This window comes from Tachysurus fulvidraco, chromosome 18, assembly GCF_022655615.1.
Source record: "Tachysurus fulvidraco isolate hzauxx_2018 chromosome 18, HZAU_PFXX_2.0, whole genome shotgun sequence".
In the NCBI taxonomy this organism is placed as follows: domain Eukaryota; kingdom Metazoa; phylum Chordata; class Actinopteri; order Siluriformes; family Bagridae; genus Tachysurus; species Tachysurus fulvidraco.
In genome coordinates, this window is record NC_062535.1 from 1,587,752 (window position 1) to 1,609,849 (window position 22,098).

Below are 22,098 nucleotides of genomic sequence, written 5' to 3' on the forward strand. Positions count from 1 at the left end.
ATACAATAAAAAAATTTAATCAAAGTAAAATATGACATCACTGTGATGTAATTATACTGACGTACTTAGGATTGCATAGGAAACCCTTCCGCTCTCCCACTAAAGGATGTGTCCTAGCACGGGTTAGTGTTGAAAACACAAGATCAATTATCAAAGTTGGTCTTACCTTGAACGCAGGTGTCCTTCGAAGTCCCCTAGGTCTTCTAAGGATCCTCTTTAAGTTCTTCTACTTAATCTATTGTTTGAATCTTTGAATGAAGGAGGCAGACTTAGACCTTTTTGTCTTTTCAGGATCCTCACAATGGGAGGCCTTGTTTTTATTAAAAGTAGTGTAATACAGATAGATGTGTGTAATATATCACTCACTCACTTTCTACCGCTTATCCGAACTTCTCGGGTCACGGGGAGCCTGTGCCTATCTCAGGCGTCATGGGGCATCGAGGCAGGATACACCCTGGACGGAGTGCCAACCCATCACAGGGCACACACACACACTCATTCACTCACACACTATGGACATTTTTTCCAGAGATGCCAATCAACCTACCATGCATGTCTTTGGACCGGGGGAGGAAACCGGAGTACCCGGAGGAAACCCCCGAGGCACGGGGAGAACATGCAAACTCCACACACACAAGGCGGAGGCGGGAATCGAACCCCCAACCCTGGAGGTGTGAGGCGAACGTGCTAACCACTAAGCCACCGTGGGCTTTTATACATTCAAGGTGGGCTTTTATACATTCCGTAGCATTACTGTTACCAGTTGGATTTGGCTGCTGGGTTTGGTCGGCTTTGTGCCTTCTCGACAGACACCATCTTGTCTCATAACCGTTTCTCGTTTTCCCAAACATATCTCGTCGGCAACTCTGTGTGTTACTAATGTCTTTTTTTTTCTCTATTCTCAAGGTTAACACTTCTATATATGGTTATATGGTTGCAGTTAACTTCCTGCAACTGGTCAGGCTGTGATTATATATGACTGAAGCTTTCTCTCACCATGGAATTCAACAGCAAGCTATAAAACACAGAAGGCTTCACTTCAACAGCAGGCCTTGAAACACTTGCATGCAGATTACTCCCAGGAATACACAGTAACCTTCATAAGCTTTCACTACAAGAAACAGGTTTTCATCTAAGTTTACAGAAAAAATAAGCAATATCAATCTAATCAATTCTATTACTGTAATGAGCAGTCATGAGGCTGATGATCCATTTGCAGCGTATTTATTGGAAACTCGTAACAGACAAGCAGGGTCGGCAACAGGAAACACAATGTCGTAGGGCAGGCAAAAATCAGACAGGAAATGACAGGCAAACAGGTCAGGGCAGGCAGCAAACAATCAGAAACCATAATACTGAAAACAAGATCAAAACCGAACCTAGAACATAGTGTCAGAAATAGGAAACAGCTGGTGGAGTAATTAGTCCTGGTGTGTGGATTGTGGGAATACATGGTTACAGGAGAATACATGATTGTAAATAGAAGAAAAGCATTTCAGAATTTTCTTGAGCGTCTGAAAATAAAACATAATAACACACAATGCATTATAATCTTCTTTTCTTTTGGAATCTTCTTCCAGCTGTCTAGGTACAGTGTCTGATCCCTCGTTGTCTTCTTCTAAACACTCATATTCAAATCTTTCAACCAATTCTTATACCTTTTGTATTTTTACATCAATCTTTCTTTCTTTATTCACCTTACGTTTCTCTTTTCTTTCCCTATTTTTCCTTCTCTTTGTATTATCTATGTGTCTGTCTACTGATGGATAAGTTAATAATTGGTTGTGGTGTAACTTTATAGTTATTATTATTTATTTGCTGAGAACCAGTATTAAGGGAACCAGTATCAGGGCGTAGGAAGATTCCTGTAACTCCATCCTGTACATGCCATTGTCTCACAACAACCGATAAAGTCATTATTATTGCTGTTTTTTAAATATGCACAAAAAGTGGTTATCAAGCAGGATGTAATAGAGGATATAATTTCTCAAACATTGAACGTATGAATAACATTAAAAATAACAGTGAGCTGTAGCATAAGCAGATGTGAGGCTTAAATTTAATAATAGCCAATTAAATATGCTCTGAATTAGACTACACCAGTAATCACAGGCACAAATTACAACTTTATGACTTTGTGTTTGTAGTTATAGTTGAAGTAGTTAATCAAGATTAATATATGAGCTCCATAAAGATTTGATGATGATAAAGACCTACATCCCAATTCTGTTTTCCAAATGAACTTTTTAGCAGATACTCAGATGTTTATGCCTTCAAAGTAATCCTTAACAACTCCTGCAATTCCCTTTAATGCAGACAGAATAAGCACATCTTTTTTGTCATCCATTTCAGTCTCCTCACAATAGTTGCTCACTGGGAAGATGCATTTCAGTGGTGGACCAATTCGGTTGCTGCATTCCTGCATCTAGACACATAGAAAATACAAACAGGATCAAATTTGTATTGATTACAAGAAAAATTAAACACAAGTAGGATAATATGTTTAAGAAGAAAAAACCTTTTCTTTGATTTTCCTGCTTTTGTAAACCTCAGCTAGATCCTTTGTAACCAGTGGGCAGACATCAGCATCGATTTTTGTCATCAGAACCACATGAGGGATGCCTGGGGTTCACAGATAAGTTAAAGAAAGCTGTCAGGGTGCTCAGAGGATACAGAGACACTAGTACAGGGGTGGCCAACGCGAGGCTCCCGAGCTGCATGCAGCTCTTTGCCCGGTTTCATGCGGCTCCTACGGTCATATCGAAGTTTGCATTTGTGTCTTTTTAATATGCGTGTTCGCTTCGCTTGAGTTCATTATGGTATTTTCGTCAAACAAGTTTCTCAGTAGGAGCAAAATCATTTGAGTAAACAATTTGTGTCAAGTTCACTCTCAAAATGACAAAAAAAAAGGTGATGTTCATATGTGCCCATGTGTATAATGCCGGTCTTTGCAGTAACACAGTAAAAAATATGGCTCTTGGTCTCTGACTGGTTGGCCACCCCTGAAATATTCGGAAAAGAGGTTAGATTAAATCCTGACACATAAGGGAGATCAGAGATGAGTGGCAGGATGAGGGCAAAGACAAGACATAAATCAAAACAAAACATGTGTAGATACATAAAAACATGGAACAGGAACATGTTAACACGTGTGTGTTGTGCTGTGGGCTGCTGTGCAACTCGGCTTGCATCGCTTTGTGTAAAGGAAAAGTTTGTGGAAAAAATGTCTTCACTGAACACATCTCATACAGGGTTTAGCCTTGGCCTGGAACAGGGCGGGGGGCGCTAAAGTATACATTTCACAAGGAAATACATCATATGTGAGTTTTAATAAAATAAATCAGGAACTAATCTAGAAACAGGTGAAATTAATCCTGAACCATGATGATCAGTGATAAGAAAAATGTTAGCGGAGAAAAAATATGAACCAAAACACAATTTGTTAACATGAAAAAGCAATAAAAATATGGAACCGAAGCGGAATCCAGCGACGTAATGATGTGTGCTTCTCAGCTCGGCTGAGTAATGATGTGTGCTGCTCACCTAAGCAATGTTTTATTTTTATTTAAATGTGTGAAAAGCGCTAACATTCAACAACACATTCATGCCAGAAACCTTCAGACAGTCAAATTAGCTAAAATCCCAAAATACCTCATAAAGGTGGCGGGATCAAAAGACAGCAGGACAGTAATACTGAGTGGGAAATTAAATATATTCTTAATAAGTCACCTCATTTATTAACACACATTTATGAAAGCATTTATGGAGATTTTAAAAATGTTCTTTTTTCGGTTGGCCCCTAGTTTTCTGAAAAGTAAAAAAACTGCAGAATGAATAAACAAACAAATGCTCATCTACAAAAAAAACCCCACTAACTATTAAAAACAAATCAATCCATAAAAACAAGGAATATAATAATGTAATGTATGTAAGATTATTACATATAACACAACATTTAGTAACTCACCCAATCCGAGAGCAGATTGTCTGACAGCTTTCATCTTCTGAATCATCTCATTCGTCATTAAGGAGATGGTCATTGCAGACACTACGCTAACCAAACAGTGAACTTTGTCATTCAGACTGGGTTCATGTATGTAGTTTGGATCATCATCAGTCAGTGGAGAAACAGGATTAAACTGAGGACAAAAAAAGATCAATAAAAGGATGTAAAGTACTTTAAATTACTGCATCATCTGATCATGTGGCATCTGTAGATGTAGATAATTTACTGAATGAGTTATGAGTAAAAAACAGATGATCTTGAATTAAGACATGTTCATTGTCTTTCTTACTTTATAACCTTCTTTGACACGGCCATGCAGCACATTAATGACATCATCAGGATGAATTCCATCTTCCTTAGTATCCTCCAGACCCATAACATCACTGAGGACAAACGGCAAGGTGACGGAATCGGTGTCAGTGATTTTGTAAGTTTTGTACTGTGGGAAGAAAAGAAAAGAAAAGTTCAATAAAATACTGACAAAAGCAATCCAGACCAGGACGTAGAATCTTATCTGATTAGAGCCAGTGTTAGGGCAGGTTTTCATTCCAAACAAGCAGAAGCCACACCTGAAAGCCAAGATCATGGGATTAATCAGATGGAACAGGGTGAGACACATACATGTGGAGACACCAATCTTAAAGAGAAGCACATAGGAACACAGACAATAAACAAAGCCCTGCCCGAACGCCCTCTGGTGTTCATACAGGGAACTGTTCAGAGGTCCATGACACCCACAGCATGACAGTGTGGATGTGATCAGAGTGAAAGTGTGAATTATGTACGGTAGCATTTGTTATGAAATATAAATATTGAATAAATAAATATAATAAATAAATAAAAAACTTCTTGACCTTTCAGACCCCCTTTACAATGCACTTAGAGCTATAATATTTAAAACATGACTCCAGTATTTAAGATTTGAACGACTGATTAATTTTCTTATTCTGTTCATTGTTCCATGAATGTAATGAGAATAAAAAACAACTCTTACTGTTTTTGTGCAGCTTTTTCCAGCACACGTCTCCTCAGCTGCCCTGACTACAATTCTTCCCTTGAATACGCTCATCACCGAGTTCACAAAGCAGGACTTCCCAGCTCCAACTGGTCCATGAAGCAGTATTCTGAACTGCTTGATGTCTTGGTGGTTTTCCATAAATGTAAGAAGTTCACTTAACTCAGATTTCAGATTGCTCGTGCTGTTTGGGATAAACACATTAAGAGTTTATCATTCTCATTTGATATTTAAATTACACACAGATCACCGCTACTGGAATAATTAGTTCTGACCAAACTAATGTAGTTTCACAACAACAAGCATGATGTATATAATCAAACCCTTTAAATTGTGGTCTTTCAATCAAACAAAACATTCCTAAGTTGATTACTCACTTCCAGTCTGGGTTTCTCCAAGGTTGCTCGAAGACTGTACACAAAATAAGGACACTTTTAATAATACAGAACTGAGAGAAAAAACAGACAATTTTTTCTTTAAAATTAATTTGTTTCTTCTATTTAATTATTTATATCTCAGTTGATTTTTTCCAACAAAGTGTTCTAACCTTTCGGAGGATCTGGTTTTGATTGTTTTGATTGTCCCCAACCCATTTCTTCCTCCTTTGAAGCTGATCTTCTTCCAAAAACCTAAAATATGTCTTTTTCTTAAATGGAAATAAAAACGTGTTCAAAAGTATTTCATGTATCAGATTCCATGAATGTATGATGTATAGTTATTTTTCTCCTTTATAGAGCGGAAAGAAAACGGCACATACCAAGTGTGAGCTCAGCAGGATTCTGTGCTATTGCTTTCACTTTTCCCACCTCCTCCTATCTCTCTATCTCACACACACACGCACACACGCACGCACACACGCACGCACACACGCACGCACACACGCACGCACACACGCACGCACACACGCATGCACACACGCACGCACACACGCACGCACACACGCACGCACACACACAAAATTCATGTCAAGGAGATTTTATTGTTATTTTAGCCACACATCACTGACGCAGTAGTGAAATGAAACGACGTTCCTCCAGGATTCTGGAGCTACAGAAAACATGATATCATTACAGAATATTGGTATTGTATGTCACACAGGATTCAGTCAAATTCTAATAAGCTACTTAATCTGATATTATGCACAGGGCCAATAAACTCTGATTCAGTATTATAAATGTTTATGTTCCTCTTACAAAGACAGACATCAGTTACATATACAATACATGGACTTTATCCACATTTATTGTCTAAAGACATTATCGTAATCATCAGCATGGACTGCACAGACCCTCACAAAACACACACACTGTTTTGCACACTTTTCTGCTGCACATACTGTTCAACATTTCAGCTGTTTTTGCACATATTGTACAATATCTCAGCCATTTCGCACATACTATACAATATTTCAGTCATCTGCTGTTTTTTGCACAACTCTATATATAATCCAAAGGACCTGCTGCTAAGAACCTGCTGCTGTTCATTCTTTTAAGCACGAAATATTGTTTGAACATTCAGTATTTACACCGGTCGGTCGGCGCTGTTTCTGTTACTGTTTATTGTCTTTTGTGTATTGCATCTTTTGTACTTTTTGTATTGTCTTGTAACTTAATGTCTGCACTGTTTTTTGTCCTGCACTGTCTTTTGTCCTGCACTGTCTTGTTTGTCTTGTCCTGCACTGTTTGCACCAGGTTGCACAGTTGCACTTTATGTGGCTAAGACTACTTGTCCTTAGCCCTGTCTTTGTTTTATGTAGCACCCTGATCCTGGAGAAACGTTGTCTCATTTCACTGTGTACTGTAACAGCTATATATGGTTGAAATGACAATAAAACCTTCTTGACTTGACTTGATTTTGAGTAGGAAAACACTGTGAATCATCAACAGAGATATTGTTAGAGATAATAAACACAGATTTATTATTAACCGTAAATGGAACCTCACTGATCCAGAGTCCAGAGGGTAAACTAGTTCAGATGGAAACCATCATTTCATGCTGCCACAATAAATTTAAACACTGCACACCAACACAACAGCAGTTATAGCTGAGAGCTTTGAAAGTTTCAGCATAATAACAAAGTAAATACAGTTTAGTTATTGAAAATGTTTGTGTTTTTTAGTAAATTTATTTTTTTCTTTTTATCAACTTAACCTGTTTTTTGACTTACCTTTTCCTTAACACGTCTGCTTTTGTAGATAGTTCTTAAATCCTATTGGGCACACCTCATCAACATGTGTCAAATAAAACAACACATAATGCATTATAATCTTCTTTTCTTTTGGAATCTTCTTCCAGCTGTCTAGGTACAGCGTCTGATCCCTCTGTGTCTTCTTCTAAACACTCATATTCAAATCTATCAACTCTTCAACCAATTCTATATTCCAACACAAATAATCCACAAAAATCCACACAGGTCCAAGGAAGTGAAATCTCGTTTTGCCGCTCTAACTCCTAATTGGGATATTCAAAAACGAATCAAATCTAATCAGGTCCTAACGAATCAAATAAGCCCTCATTTGAGCCAATCAGTGCTTGTATGGCAGAGATAGACGGCTGGGAAGCCAATGGTGGCATGACCTCATTTTTGGGAACCCGCCTTTGACTGACAATTACTCCTTCCAATAGCAATGAAATGGGCCGGGACCTATACAGCTGTTTAGCCAATAAGCAGACGATTCCAACGGTATGCGGCATGCCGTATGTTCTTTGACTGTGTCTGCGTGAACTGGATGCGCAGAAGAATTCTTGCGTAATCCCTGACCTTTTGTCCCTCTCACAGCTCAGGGTGTCAAGTTACAGGCCTGTTTTCACACCAGAGTGAAAGAGAGAGAGTCTAGGCTTATTTATGGCTTGTCAGATTGAGCCTGCAGCCTTTTATTTCAAAGTTATATAGTAAACAAGTACACAAAAACGCTGCACCAGACGACCAGGGCCGTAGAAAAATATTCATATAAAATCCATTTTTGGTGAAAGCCAAGACATGTGGCTATGACGCTCAGTTGTTATTTTGTCCCTAACATGTTCCAGAAAAATAAGATTAATCAGTTTATCAGAAAAACAACCTAGGCGGACAGGAAAATCTGCATTCAAACCCCTGTAACTTTGTGCCAGTAAGGCCTAGAATCAATCTGAAACTAGTTTCTGAAACTAGAGAATCTCTTCTTTCAAATGAGACCATCAAACTCACCCCTGTGTGTCAAAGTATGTGGGAGCTGTACCACTTTTTGTTGGGCAATGCATATAGGCGGAGGTCCATAAGAGGTTTTAACTCACTCACTCTTTTTCTACCGCTTATCCGAACTTCTCGTGTCACGGGGAGCCTGTGCCTATCTCAGGCGTCATCGGGCATTGAGGCAGGATACACCCTGGACGGAGTGCCAACCCATCACAGGGCACACACACACACTTTCATTCACTCACACACACACACACTACGGACAATTTTCTAGAGATGCCAATCAACCTACCATGCATGTCTTTGGACCGGGGGAGGAAACCGGAGTACCCGGAGGAAACCCCCGAGGCACGGGGAGAACATGCAAACTCCACACACACGAGGTGGAGGTGGGAATCGAACCCCCAACCAGGAGGTGTGAGGCGAACGTGCTAACCACAGTTAAACTGTTTTTTGTTATTTAACGACATGGACACGTTAACATGCTGATGTGAACGGCTTCCACAAATAACTACCATTTATCTGCATGTGGTTCAAAAGGCGCACACGGTAACTGTTAATAGTGTGTCAAATATTATAATGTTGTTCATGTGCTGTTATGTAGGATGTGTTATGTATTTTATATATATATATATATATATATATATATATATATATATATATATATATGTATATGTATATGTATATATATACGTATATATGTATATATACACATATATACACACACATATATACACACATATGTGTGTAGCCCAGCTAGGGTTATATTAAGTATATTTTCTGTTTTTTTAGTGTAATTGGTCGTTTAGGATTGTTTGTGGATCAAACAATATCGTAACTGTGTCTGTGTGTACGGCTGAAATAATTGTGTACTTCCCCTTTAAGAGGTAACGCATGTACAAGGTTTGTTAGTAATGCACTGGCTCAAAACGTGTCTTTGCCTAGCACGCTAGTTCGGTTATTTGTGATTGGCCATTTTCTACTTATTCCCGCCTCAGCGGGTAGATGGTGAATTCTGATTGGACAAAGGGAGAGATTTGTTTTTTTTTTTTGCTCCATCGAGTTTAAGTCGGCTATATAAAACACAAACTGGCAAAGTGTTAAACTGTCTGTATTTGGCGGAAGAAGTGTTATTAATACTTTAATACTTTTATTTAGTGGATTGGTGTTTATACTCTGTACGATAGCAAACGTTTACGGTTTGTTCTTGTGAGTCTGCTGTACAGCGCAGTTTGTCGCTACGTTAACTAACAGGACTAAGCTAAAAAAGAGAATTCTATCTGACGGGTTTCCAGCAGTGCGTTTAGTTTATTTAGTTTTCGTGACGGAGAGAAAATCATGGAGCAGTTGTGACGGTTTGGAGTCTCGTTGCCATGGTGATACAGTATCGCGGTGCTGGTCGAGAGAGGAGGCCGTGAGACTACAGGGATATCTACCGCTTCATGTGAGAGAAGTAAACCACCTTGGAAGGCATTCAGGTGATCTGTTTGTTGTGTTCTTTCAGCTCGGAAGATTGAACAGGCCATTTGTTGTTTTAAAGGCCAACACGCTCCCCAGCAACGTTACAGGCCTACAACAGGTTAGCGTGTGTGTGTGTGTGTGTGTGTGTGTGTGTGTGTGTGTGTGTGTGTGTGTGTGTGTGTGGGCCCACGCATGTGTTTGTCTGAGAATTATTATATTGTGTGTAGGATTGCAACGGAGCGGAAAGTTTCCTGTAAATTTTGGGAATATTCCAAATTGGAAACTTTACTGGAATTTATTGGAATTATTTGGAAATATAGGGAAATTTATATAAACTATATCATATAAATAAACATTTTGTTTGGTCATAACACTCCTAATTTACTGCTTATTACGAGTTAGTAAGGTAGTTATTAAGTTCAAGTATTGGGTACAATTAAGAATGTATAATAATAATAATATAATAATATACAATATCCTATTAATATTCATGCTAATATCAACTGTTGTGGAAGAATGTAAGTACCTGCAGGGGTTTTGGCCTCAATGGCCTTCCAGTAAGCAGTGTGCTGTGTGCAAGTGACCGAGGAACGCAGGGTACAAATTCAACTTAAATTGCATTAAATCTTGTTTTAAACAAAATTATGCTGCAAGATATTTTTTTTTAACTACATTTAAGTTCCTTGTTATAGACAACCCTGCATTTTTTTAAATTCCCAATTAATTCCCATATATTCCCGCCTTGAAAATTCCTGGAATTTTGCAACCCTAATTGTGTGTTCTATTTTCCCGGAGTTTTGGGTTATTGATGCTTTTGTTTATGCTCCTGAAATTGATCTGAAGTATATGCAACACTGGATCTCTGCACATTGTTTACTTGGCGTTTACTTTAAATTTGTCTTTGTTTATTCTGTTTGTTTGTTACATATACTTAAAACAATTATTTAATATTTCAACTTGTACATAAATAAACGTGAGTTTATTTATCTTGTGAGTTGATTGAAGCTTTGTGATAACTTACTGCAGTTACTGTACACGTCTAATTAAGCTTAGAAGTAGACAAAAGTACAAGAGGAAGGAAAGTGATATCCCATCGAGAGACAAAGTAAGAACCTGGTCCTCCATCCAATTAAAGTTTAATGGTAGAGGGCATATATACATATAGAAGTTGTATTGCAGGGTTTCCCGCAGAAAATTTGTTAGTTAAGGCGTTAGGGTTCGGCTTGTGGGCGGGGCTAGTGGCTGGGCGGGGCTTCTTTGTAAGATAGACCAGAGACTCTGTACTACATTTAACAATTATTTATTTAACACTAAATATAAAATTTAAATAACATAAAAGTAGAAAGTACAAAACATTCGCAGCATATGCACTTGACGGCCTTTTGTGCAGCGGAATATTTTTTTTTGTTTTGTTTTTGGACAACCTAGTTAAGGCGGTAGGGCTTCCGAGCTTAGGCGGGCCGCCTTACCTGAAAAGCGCTGCGGGAAACCCTGTATTGTGCATTGTAATGTCATTATTGAGACTAATTATGAATGAATTGTAGTTTGTGGATTTTTATGATTGTGAGATGTGTATTTGAATGTTACGTGTTTATATTTTTTATAGATTTCACGGTGTCTGAAGAGAGAGCGAGTGAGAGAGTGTGTGTAAAATTCAAACGACATCAGTACGATGGGTGGGCATTATTTTATTGAACCAGTGCAGCTACAGGCACAAATTACAATCTTATGACTTTGTGTTTGTAGTTCTAGTTGAAGTAGTTAATCAAGATTAATATATGAGCTCCATTTGATGATGATAAAGACCTACATCCCAATTCTGTTTTCCAAATGGACTTTTTAGCAGATACTCAGATGTTTAAATCTTCAAAATAATCCTTAACAAATCCTGCAATTGCCTTTAATGCCGACAGAATAAGCACATCTTCTTTTTTGTCATCTATTTCAGTCTCCTTATAATAGTTGCTCACTGAGAAGATGCATTTCAGTGGTGGACCAATTGTGTGGCTGCATTCCTGCATCTAGACACATAGAAAATACAAACAGGATCAAATTTGTATCGATTACAAGAAAAATTAAACACAAGTAGGATAATATGTGTAAGAAGAAAAAACCTTTTCTTTGATTTTCCTGCTTTTGTAAACCTCAGCTAGATCCTTTGTAACCAGTGGGCAGACATCAGTATCGATTTTTGTCATCAGAACCACATGTGGGATGCCTGGGGTTCACAGATAAGTTATGAGTGATGAGTGGCTGGACGTGGGCGGAGACAAGACATAGATTAAAAAAAAAAACGTGTTCAATTCATGAAAATTTAAATAGAAGTTTATAAAAATGTAGCATGTAATGTTCAGAGAATGAAACATGAAAACATGGAACAGAAGTGGGTTAACAAGTGTGTGTTGTGCTGTGAGCTACTGTGCAACTCTGCTTGCATCGATTTGTGTATGTAATATCCTTTGGTGCAGATATATGTAGACATAGACACAGGGAGATGAATTAACATGAACCTTTATTTCTGACCGTAACACACCTTTGGTCGCTTCCTCTGTCTGCTCCATATTAGAGTCTCTAGAGACTGTGACACCCACAATTGATGTTACCTCGTCTCCCTCTTTCCTGGATGTTTTCTCCAACTCCAGAGTTTCCTCTGAAAACCCCACATGCCTGTTCCTCACTTGATCTGTGTGCCGGCGCACAATTTGACCATTTCCAAGTTCCACAGTACAAGACACCGGTCCCGTCTGTTTCTGCACTGTCCCAGGAATCCAGATAGGCTCCGAACCAAAGTTTTTAGTGTTCACTGGGTCACCCTCAGTCACCTGTCTCTTTTTAGCATGTCGATCATGATCAAACTTTAGTCTCATCTGTTTTTCCTGTATTTGAATGTTAAAATCAGGATGGATGAGATCCAAGGTAGGCCGTGGTTTTCTTCCACACAACAGCTCTGCAGGAGATTTCCCAGTAGTCGACTGCGGTGTGATCCTGTAACTGAACAATGCTCTAGCCAGTCTTTTCTCAATAGAATCTCCTGTGCTCTTCTTCAAGAGGCTTTTAAACGTTTGCACTGCCCGTTCAGCCAGTCCATTAGAAGCTGCATGATGCGGTGATGTGAACTCTTGGAACTCTGCACTTTGTAACTAGTGCCATTGTTCAATACTACAATTTCTGGTATTCCATATTGGCTAAAACTTTGTCTCAGGCATTGAACGGTTACAGTAGAGGTAGACTTATTTAATGGATACACGTCTAGCCATTTAGAGTAGGCATCCACCAAGATTAAGAACATTCTCCCTAACCACGAACCAGCATAATCAATGTGGATTCTTCTCCATGGCAGATTTGGCACCTCCCACGGGTGTAAAGGTGCACAAGGGGTGGGATTTCTATTCTCTTGGCATGTGGCACAAGTTTTTACCATGCCCTCTAATTTCGCATCCATCTGTGGCCACCACATATAACTTCTTGCCAAACCTTTCATTCGGGTTATGCCCGGGTGATTGATGTGTAAGGGTGCTTTCACACCTGCCTTGTTTAGTTCGGTTAAATCGTACCAGAGTTCGATTGTTCTTTTGGTGCGGTTCGTTTGGGCAGGTGAGAATGCAGCAATCGAACTCTGGTGCACACCAAAAGCGGACCAAACAAGCGTACAGAGACCTCCTTGAAGAGGTGGTCTGTACGCTTTCAAACAAACTCTGGTGCGGTTCATATGTGGTGCGAGATCGAATAGACCTAACTGCAAAAAGTATTGCGCATTTTGGACTAACCCAGCTGCCGTAGGGGTCGTTGGCAATATTTTCGGAAGACGAGCATGTCACAGTTTCACAAAAGTAATGCTCGCCGCCTCCTGAAGTGTCTTGCGATGCGTCTTCACCGTTTGCAGTGCATTAAAATGATATTTTCAAGCTGCATCCACGCTTCATTTTGAATATTAAGATTTTGCATAGAGTGTAATCTACTACATTGCTTGTATACAGCAAACACGAAACATAATTGCAGCGCGCAGTCGTCTCTCCATGGTGTACTGTATGCTGTATTTTCCTCTTTTTGTTTACTTCCGGAGTTTTGTTGAAATTTCCCGCACGTTTATTTTGACCAAGCAGTTTAGGAAATACACTCAAAGACATTTGGCCAATGAGTGATGTGGATGTTATCACATGACTGCATTTTGGTTTGTTTCAACTGGTGCAGAACAGAACGATCAGTGTGGTGTGAAAAGGAACCAAAACTGATAAAAAGCTACAATGGGTCATTTTTTGCTTTTGGTCCGGACCAAATGAACCGAACTATAGGTGTGAAAGCACCCTAATGGTTTCAGTAGAGCTGCCCGGCCCGGCGGGGGAATGCCTACACGTGCCCCCCAAAGAACACAGCCACCCTGTACACTGAGTTCCTCTCGCTTTTTAGTGTAAGCCCCAAAAAGGGATTCGTCCACTCTCATTGGCCATCCTCTGAGCACATACTCTCGCACTCGAGTTAAAACTGCATCTTTATCTGTCCATTTTCTCACCTGTTCTGCTTTGACCAGGGGCACATCATTGTCAAGTAGGAGTACTCTTTCTTCCTCTGCTTGCGTCTCCACTCCTTTCTCAGTTAAGGGTAGTCTTCTTAGTCCATCAGCATTTTGATGTTCCTTGCCAGATGTTCCTTGCAATGTCACCGCCCATCTCTGTATACGTGGCGATGCCATTTGTGGCACTTCTCTCAGTTCATTAAATAATGAAATCAACGGTTTGTGATCTGTTACAATGGTGAACTTTCTTCCATACAAGTATGTGTAGAATTTCTGCAGAAGATTCTTTGACTTCTCTTGTTCAGCGCCCCATGTCCATTTTGTCTCCTTCCTCAACAGTGCATGTAATGTTGTGCTAACAAGTTGGATAGACAAGGCAGGAACTTATGATAATAGTTCAACAGGCCTAAATAAGCCTTCAGTTCACTCACTGATTGTGGTGTGGGTGCTTCCTGGATCGCTTTGGCTTTTTCTGCAACTGGTTGCACACCTGCGGCACTGATTTTGTGGCCTATAAATATCACCTCCTCTCCCAGGAACTCACACTTACTCCTTTTCAGCCTCAACCCACTTCTTTTTAGCTGAGACAATACCTTGTCCAGGTTTCTTAGATGTACCTGCTCACTAGTCCCTGTGACTAAAATGTTTTGTGTGTGACGTGTGGCATGTTTTGCAATATTCCTTCCATGGTGCGTCGGAAGATGGCTGGGCTTGACTCTACTCCGAACGGTAGCCTACAGTAAGTGTACAGTCCTTTGTGTGCATTGATAGTGACATATTTCTTTGCACTTTCATAGAGCATGATCTGCTGATATGTCCATGTTCCATGTCCAGTTCCAAATTTCACAAGGAAATACAACATGCGTAAGTTTTAATAAAATAGATCACTACGCTCACCAAACAGTGAACTTTGTCATTCAGACTGGGTTCATGTATGTAGTCTGGATCATAATCAGTCAGTGGAGAAACAGGATTAAACTGAGGACAAAGAAAAGAACAGTAAAAGGATATAAAGTACTTTAAATTACTGCATCATCTGATCATGTGGCATCTGTAGTTAATTGATGTAGATCATTTACTAAATATGTTATGAGTAAAAGGGGGCACGCTTAGTGGTTAGCACGTTTGCCTCACACCTCCAGGGTTGGAGGTTCGATTCTCGCCTCCGTCTTGTGGGTGCAGAGTTTGCATGTTCACCCTGTGATTCGGGGGTTTCCTCCGGGTACTCCGGTTTCCACCCCCAGTCCAAAGACATGCATGGTAGGTTGATTGGCATCTCTGGAAAATTGTCCGTAGTGTGTGTGTGTGTGAATGAGAGTGTGTATCCTGCCTCGATGCCCGATGACACCCGAGAGAGGCACAGGCTCCCCGTGACCCGAGGTAGTTCAGATAAACATTAGAAAATGATTGAGTTTAGTAAAAAAAAACAGGTGATCTTGAATTAAGACATTTTCATTGTCTTTCTTACTGTATAGTCTTCTTTGACACGGCCATGCAGCACATTAATGATATCATCAGGCTGAATTCCCTCTTCCTCGTGATCTTCCAGACCCATAACATCATTGAGGACAAACGGTAAGGTGACGGAATTTTTGTCAGTGATTTTGTAAGTTTTGTACTGTGGGAAGAAAAGTGCAATAAAATACAGATAAAAGCAATCCAGACCAGGACGTAGAATCTTATCTGATTAGGGCAGGTGTTAGTGCAGGTTTTCATTACAAACAAGCAGAAGCCACACCTGAGACTCTGAAAGCCGTTTGACATGTGGGTAGTTGACAAATGACCAAGAAAAAGTACTTTTTTTGGAAAGCATAACTTTTTAAGATACATATGTTATATATATTTGTAAGTCACATATATTTGTGGAGTATGAAAACCGCAGTTTCAGAAAATAGTACTGGTCACTCATTTTGTCAATGACTTCACATATTTTTTTCACTTTTTCACTCAACAATACTGTAAATGTGTCCTATGGTGTGACATTTAAAAAGTACTAAGAAATTATATTAAATAACATAAAATAAATACTTGAGACAGAGTTCACATTATTAAAACATTATTTTCTTAAAGTGATATTTATTTTACATGAAAGTACTAATTAGAATCATTTTCACCATGAATAGCTGAATGGTGTCACACCAAAGGACAAAAAAACTTAACTTCAGTGGTCTTAAAACATAGTTAAATATTTAAATAATTCTGAGAGAAATACTTACCATGTGCACTTCTCATGGCCTTCATAGGGGTCTTCAGTCACATGACCTTGAGTGGAGTCTTTCAATTAAATGTAGTTGTCCATGATATTGCCCAAATTAAAATTAGGTTTTTGCATAACACCAAAGGACATTTTTTTTCTGTGGCAAACTTTATGAAATTCCTACACTTTTAGAAATGTATGTTTATGAAAAGTGATGGCCACTTAGTGAAATAGACACTTGCACAATTATGCCAGGAGTGTTCATTAAGATTTTGAAACATTATTTTCTTTATTTATAAAATGTAATATTTATGAAATAATGTTGTCTACCTTCACACCATAGGACAATTTTGAGATTTGGCTCAAAGTTCTAAAAAAAACTAACAATAACTTGGGTATTAAAACAACAAAGTCATATAAAACAAGAAAATGTTTAACCATTTACAGTATTCTAAATTATGAAAATGTGAAATAAATTGTTTTATCTTCTGTGACAGTGAAAAAGCCATGTCATGTCAACTAGCCATGTCACGTCAACTACCCATGTGCAAACACAAAACTTAGAGATGCACATAGGAACACAGACAATAAACAAAGCTCTGCCTGACCGCCCTCTGGTGTTCATACAGGGAACTGTTCAGCGGTCCATGACAACCACACTGTCATACTGTGGTTAAGAATGTGTTCAGAGTGAAAGGGTGAATTATGTACAGTAGAGCATTTGTTATGAAATATGAAGAATGAATGAATGAATAAATAAATAACTTCTTGACCTTTCAGACCCCTTTTTTTTTTGATTGCAGGTTCTACGTTTGCCGTATTATGTTTGGCGTTCTGTTGCACATTACTATTCCAATTTCGTAAGACCTCAGTGAGTGGAATTCACTGAAATACCTAGTGGGCAAATTGTGATTCTTATGTGCTTGCTATTTTGCTATTTATTTTTATTTTCTCCGGTGATTTAATACAGTGGTCCCCAACCTTTTTTTTTTTTGCTGTGGACCGGTCAATGTTTGATCATTTTACCGCGGCCCGCTGGGGGTGGGGTGTGGCAGCTGTACAATTAAATTAAAATTAATAATTTAAACATCCCTTTTTAACTCACTACAACGCTAAATCAATGAGAACCCTGAGCTTGTTTCTTTGCAATGAGACAGTTCCATCTGGGGTAATAGGAGACGATGACACCCGAAGTGTGTTGCTTATGTCCAGTTTACCCCGTTGTTTTGTATCGGTTGCCGTCCTGAGTTTCTAACTTTCTAACGACATCTGTTTTGTGCTCATTGTTGCTAATTTGTGGGCTTTAGTGACCACTCAGTTTTCTGTGTGTGGAAAATGAAAATACCCAAACTACCACCTAAAAATATTAAAGTCAGACAATGCAAAAATATAAATACTGAACAATTTCTAAATGACCTGGCTAATATTAATTGGACTAGATTTTATTTAATTCCTTCTGATTAGAATGCATGGGATTTCTTCTGTTCTGAAGTCAAAAATAATTAATCCGCATGCTCCAGTTAAAACGATTCGTGTGAAAGGTCGACATCTCCTACAGATTAGTCCTGATTTAATAAACCTTTTCAAAAAACGTGATCATGTGTGGGGGGAAAAAAGTAAACAGTCTAAAGACCTTATCAACAAGTTAGGAACCACCGCAAAGCACAAACTCTGAATGCAAGATCTACTGTAACTACTATAAGGGAATCCTTTAGTCAAAATCGGAATCCTAAACAGTCCTGGAAACATCTAGATCACCTCCTTAATAAATCAAACAATGACTCTATTAATAGCGTTATTGTTAATGATCTTGTTATTTCTGATCCTCTTATGATCGCTCAGGCATTCCATGCACACTTTTCTCAAATTAGTAGTTCACTATACTACTACTGATTATTTAGTTTCTTCTAATTCATCAAATCAAACTGATGGATCCTTTTCATTTTCTAGAATTCAGCCATCTGAAGTACCTCAAGCCATTTCTGAATTAAAAAATGGTAGTGTTGGACCCGACGGGTTGGAAGCCAAATTTCTTAAACTTGGATCCAGTATATTAATACATCCACTTTCTGATTTGTACAATATGTCTCTAGGTACGAGTTCCATTCCAATTGTTTGGAAAACAGCAAGAGTAACTCTAATATTTAAGGGAGGTGACAATACAGATTTAAGTAATTATCATCCAATCGCTATTATTTGTACAGTTACCGAAATATTTGAAAAGATTATTTATCAATAATTATATAAATATCTCAATCAATTAAACATATCTCCTTATCGATCACTACAACTGCTTTACAGTAAATTCACTAACGATGCATAACGATCTCCTCCTGTGATAATCATCAATGCACTGGTGCTATATTTCTTGACCTCTCCAAGGCTTTTGACTTTGTAGATCACTACTTGCTCTTGGACAAGCTTAATTCCATAGTTTTTAATAGAAATGCTCTCTTATGGTTCAGTGCTCATCTCCATAACAGATGTCAAATTACAACAAATTACAGACAGATTTTAAATCTATTAAATCTGCTGAACTTAACCTGTTTTTTTGATAACGGTACTCCAGTGACAAGAGACCTCCTGTTAAATATCTGGGAGTTTGGCTTGATCCAGAATTAAATTTCAAACCACACATTGATTACATCTATTTGAACTTGACACCATATTTGAAAATATTTTTTTTGTACAAAATACTCCAACTTATTTTCTTCGACACTCTCGATATCTGACTTTTATTGTCCCTGTTATGTGCAAAGTAGTCGCTCGGAGGTCCTTCTGTTTTAATGCTCCTTCAGACTGGAATAATCTGCCTCCATCTGTGAGATCTAATACTACTTTAGGCTCCTTTAGAACATCTCTGTTAACCTATTTGAAAACTGATTGTAAATGCTTTTAATTGTAATGGTTCCTTGAAATACGGTGATCCCTCGTTTATCGCGGTTAATGGGGACCGGAACCCCTCGCGATAGGTGAAAATCTGCGAACTAGGATCGGCCCCAAGTTTGACCTTTTCACTGATGGTCATCATCTTCCTCTTCCTCTTGGGCTCACTAGAGGAATCTATCGCAGGGGCACGGTGCTTAGGAGGCATCTTAAGAGCTTTACAAAAAGTTAATTTCGAACACAATACGCGAGACACAGTTGACCGCGTGAACGAGAGTGGTGAGATACGACAAGGGAAGAAGCTGGGAGAGGATGCGATGATGCGCAGCCAATCAGCTCAGATCTCATGCCAGGAACCAATCACGTGCCTTGTTTGAGTGCCCGTGGGTATGAACAAACCTCTGAGAGAGTTTCTCTCTTTTGTCTGACATCCTGGGAAACCGTTTTTATTTTTCGATTAATATTTTTGAAAAATCAGTGATGCACTGAGGCCGCTTAACTTGAACCGCGAAGTGGCGAGGGATTACTGTATCTTGTGCTTGAAAACTGATTGTCGGTTTTTGTAATTGCTGTGGTTCCTGAAACAAATGTCTTTCTAAACATTTGTATACCTTGGAGGGGACGGGGATCTGTGAGCGGAATTGTCTGGTAATGTTTTGTTTGTTTTGTATTGTACTGAATGCACTGTATCTGTTGTATGTCTTTGGTCCCCCTTGAAAAGGCTTTCCATGAATACATTTTAATTCTAACTCAGATTTCAGCTTCCATTTGCTGTTTGGGATAAACACACTGAGAGGTTATCATTATCACCGCTACTGAAATAATGACGTGACTTCTGACCAAACTGATTAAGTTTTACAACAACAAGGATGATGTATGTAATCAAACCCTTTATTGAAGTTTTGGTCTATATTCTTGCAAACTATGCAGATTTGTACTATTTCTTTAGATATATGGAATATCAAGCCTGATTTCAATCAAACAAAACATTCCTAAGTTGATTACTCACTTCCAGTCTGGGTTTATCCAAGGTTGCTCGAAGTCTGTACACAAAATGACACTTTTGATAATACAGAACTGAGAGAATAAACGGAAAATTAATTTATTTATTTATTTATCTCTCACTTGATTTGTTTCAACAAAGTGTTGTAACCTTTTGGAGGATCTGCTTTTGATTGTTTTGATTGTCCCCAATCCATTTTTTCCTCCATTGAAGCTGATGATCTTCCAAAAACCTAAAATTTGTAATTTTCTTAAATTTAAAATAAAAACTTGTTCAAAAGTATTTCATGTATCAGATTCCATGAATGTATGATGTATAGTTATTTTTCTCCTTTTTATAGAGCGGAAAGAAAACGGCACTTACCAAGTGTGAGCTCAGCAGGATTCTGTGCTGTTGCTTTCGCTTTTCCCACCTCCTCCCTTCTCATATCTCTCTCTATCTCACACACACACACACACACATCATGTCAAAGAGATTTTATTGTTATTTTAGCCACACATCACTGACGCACTAGTGAAATGAAACGACGTTCCTCCAGGATTCTGGAGCTACAGAAAACATGATATTACAGAATATTGGTATTGTATGTCACACAGGATTTAGTCAAATTCTAACAAGCCACTTAATCTGATTATGCATCTGATTTATTATCCAATAAACTCTGATTCAGTATTATAAATGTTTGTTTCCCCACTCTTACAAAGACAGACATCAGCTAAAGCCTGTATAAAAAGATGTGTCTTAAGACGCGTTTTAAAAGTCAACAAGCACTCGCTATTGCGAACATGGAGGGGAAGAGAATTGCGGGGGGGGGTTAACATAACTAAACCCACAGTAGTAAGTCGAATCCGAGGTACCACATGAGAAATTGAAGATGAAGATCTGAGTGCACGTGAAGGAGTGTAAACCTGGAGAAGTCGAGTAAGGTATCGTGGTGAAAGATTATGAAGTGCCTGATAAGTGAAATGTTAATAAAACTAAACTCTACACATGAACTGTGTTTTCTAATAACATTCACAAAATGAAACACTGTTTTCTACATTTTACTTAAACATTTGGTGCTGCTTTATAATTCTCAGTGGTGTAAACACTTACAAAGAGATTTATACAGATTTATTATTAACCTTAAATGGAACCTCACAGATCCAGAGTTCAGAGTTAAAACAAGTTCAGAAGGAAATAATCTCTGCCACAATAAATTTAAACACTGCACACCAACACAACAGCAGTTATAGCTGAGAGCTTTGAAAGTTTCAGCATAATAAAGTAAATACAGTTCAGTTATTGAAAATGTTTGTTTTTTAGTAAATTTAGTTTTTCTTTTTTATCAATTTAACCTGATTTTGGGGGGGGCACGGTGGCTTAGTGGTTAGCACGTTAGCCTCACACCTCCAGGATTTGTGCAGTGTCCAGTGTGCAGGATTGTGAACAGGATAAAGGACCAAGCAAAAAATTGCTTGTAAGTAAAATATACAAATAAAAGAGCAGATGTTCATAATTCATAAAGTTTATTAATCGTACTTCCACATACTCTCAATATGCTTTACATGGAAGAGGTCTCCAAGGATCATTTCTCCAGAGGGTCGAACACATTAACCAGTTGAGCATGTACACAAAATAACTTGAATAGTACATAGACTTTTTTTTTTTATACAGGATATAAGGTTTAACTTTATGTCCACCTTTAACTTCATTAAAATGAATTATTCAAACATGATAAAGGATTGTCATAAAACTAAAATTACCAACATGGAGAGTTGATAGAAATATTGCTCTGTAATTATATAACATAAATACTTAATTATGGAAGTTTGGCCAATATTATTTAGACTGCAAGCTCTC

At 38.4% G+C, this 22,098-nt stretch overlaps 1 protein-coding gene and 2 long non-coding RNA genes across 4 annotated transcripts in view; 1 reads left to right on the top strand and 2 right to left on the bottom strand.

The window, feature by feature from the left end:
- Window positions 1–1,208: 1,208 nt before the first annotated feature.
- On the bottom strand, window positions 1,209–20,479 carry LOC113659027 (interferon-induced protein 44-like). 2 transcript variants are annotated; one of them, XM_047802858.1, is made up of 8 exons: window positions 5,779–5,909; window positions 5,569–5,667; window positions 5,399–5,432; window positions 5,001–5,205; window positions 4,296–4,445; window positions 3,968–4,139; window positions 2,519–2,622; window positions 1,209–2,425 (listed from the first exon to the last, which is right to left on the bottom strand). In XM_047802858.1, the coding sequence occupies exons 2-8, from the start codon at window positions 5,612–5,614 to the stop codon at window positions 2,258–2,260; spliced, it is 879 nt and encodes a 292-aa protein (XP_047658814.1). In that variant the 5' UTR covers window positions 5,615–5,667; window positions 5,779–5,909; the 3' UTR covers window positions 1,209–2,257. The 2 variants fall into 2 exon arrangements, with proteins under 2 accessions (XP_047658814.1, XP_047658813.1); XM_047802857.1 differs by lacking the exons at window positions 5,399–5,432; window positions 5,569–5,667; window positions 5,779–5,909 and adding exons at window positions 20,263–20,296; window positions 20,407–20,479.
- The window catches only part of LOC125139352, a 29,748-nt gene continuing 8,858 nt past the window's right edge, over window positions 1,209–22,098 (bottom strand). Inside the window, exon 4 of the long non-coding RNA XR_007138394.1 lies at window positions 1,209–1,793. This is a non-coding gene — a long non-coding RNA (uncharacterized LOC125139352). The remainder of the gene's footprint in view (window positions 1,794–22,098) is intronic.
- Window positions 9,124–17,442, top strand: LOC113659028. Its single transcript, XR_007138395.1, has 4 exons — window positions 9,124–9,775; window positions 11,264–15,550; window positions 15,646–15,745; window positions 17,171–17,442. It is a non-coding gene; the product is annotated as an uncharacterized LOC113659028 (long non-coding RNA).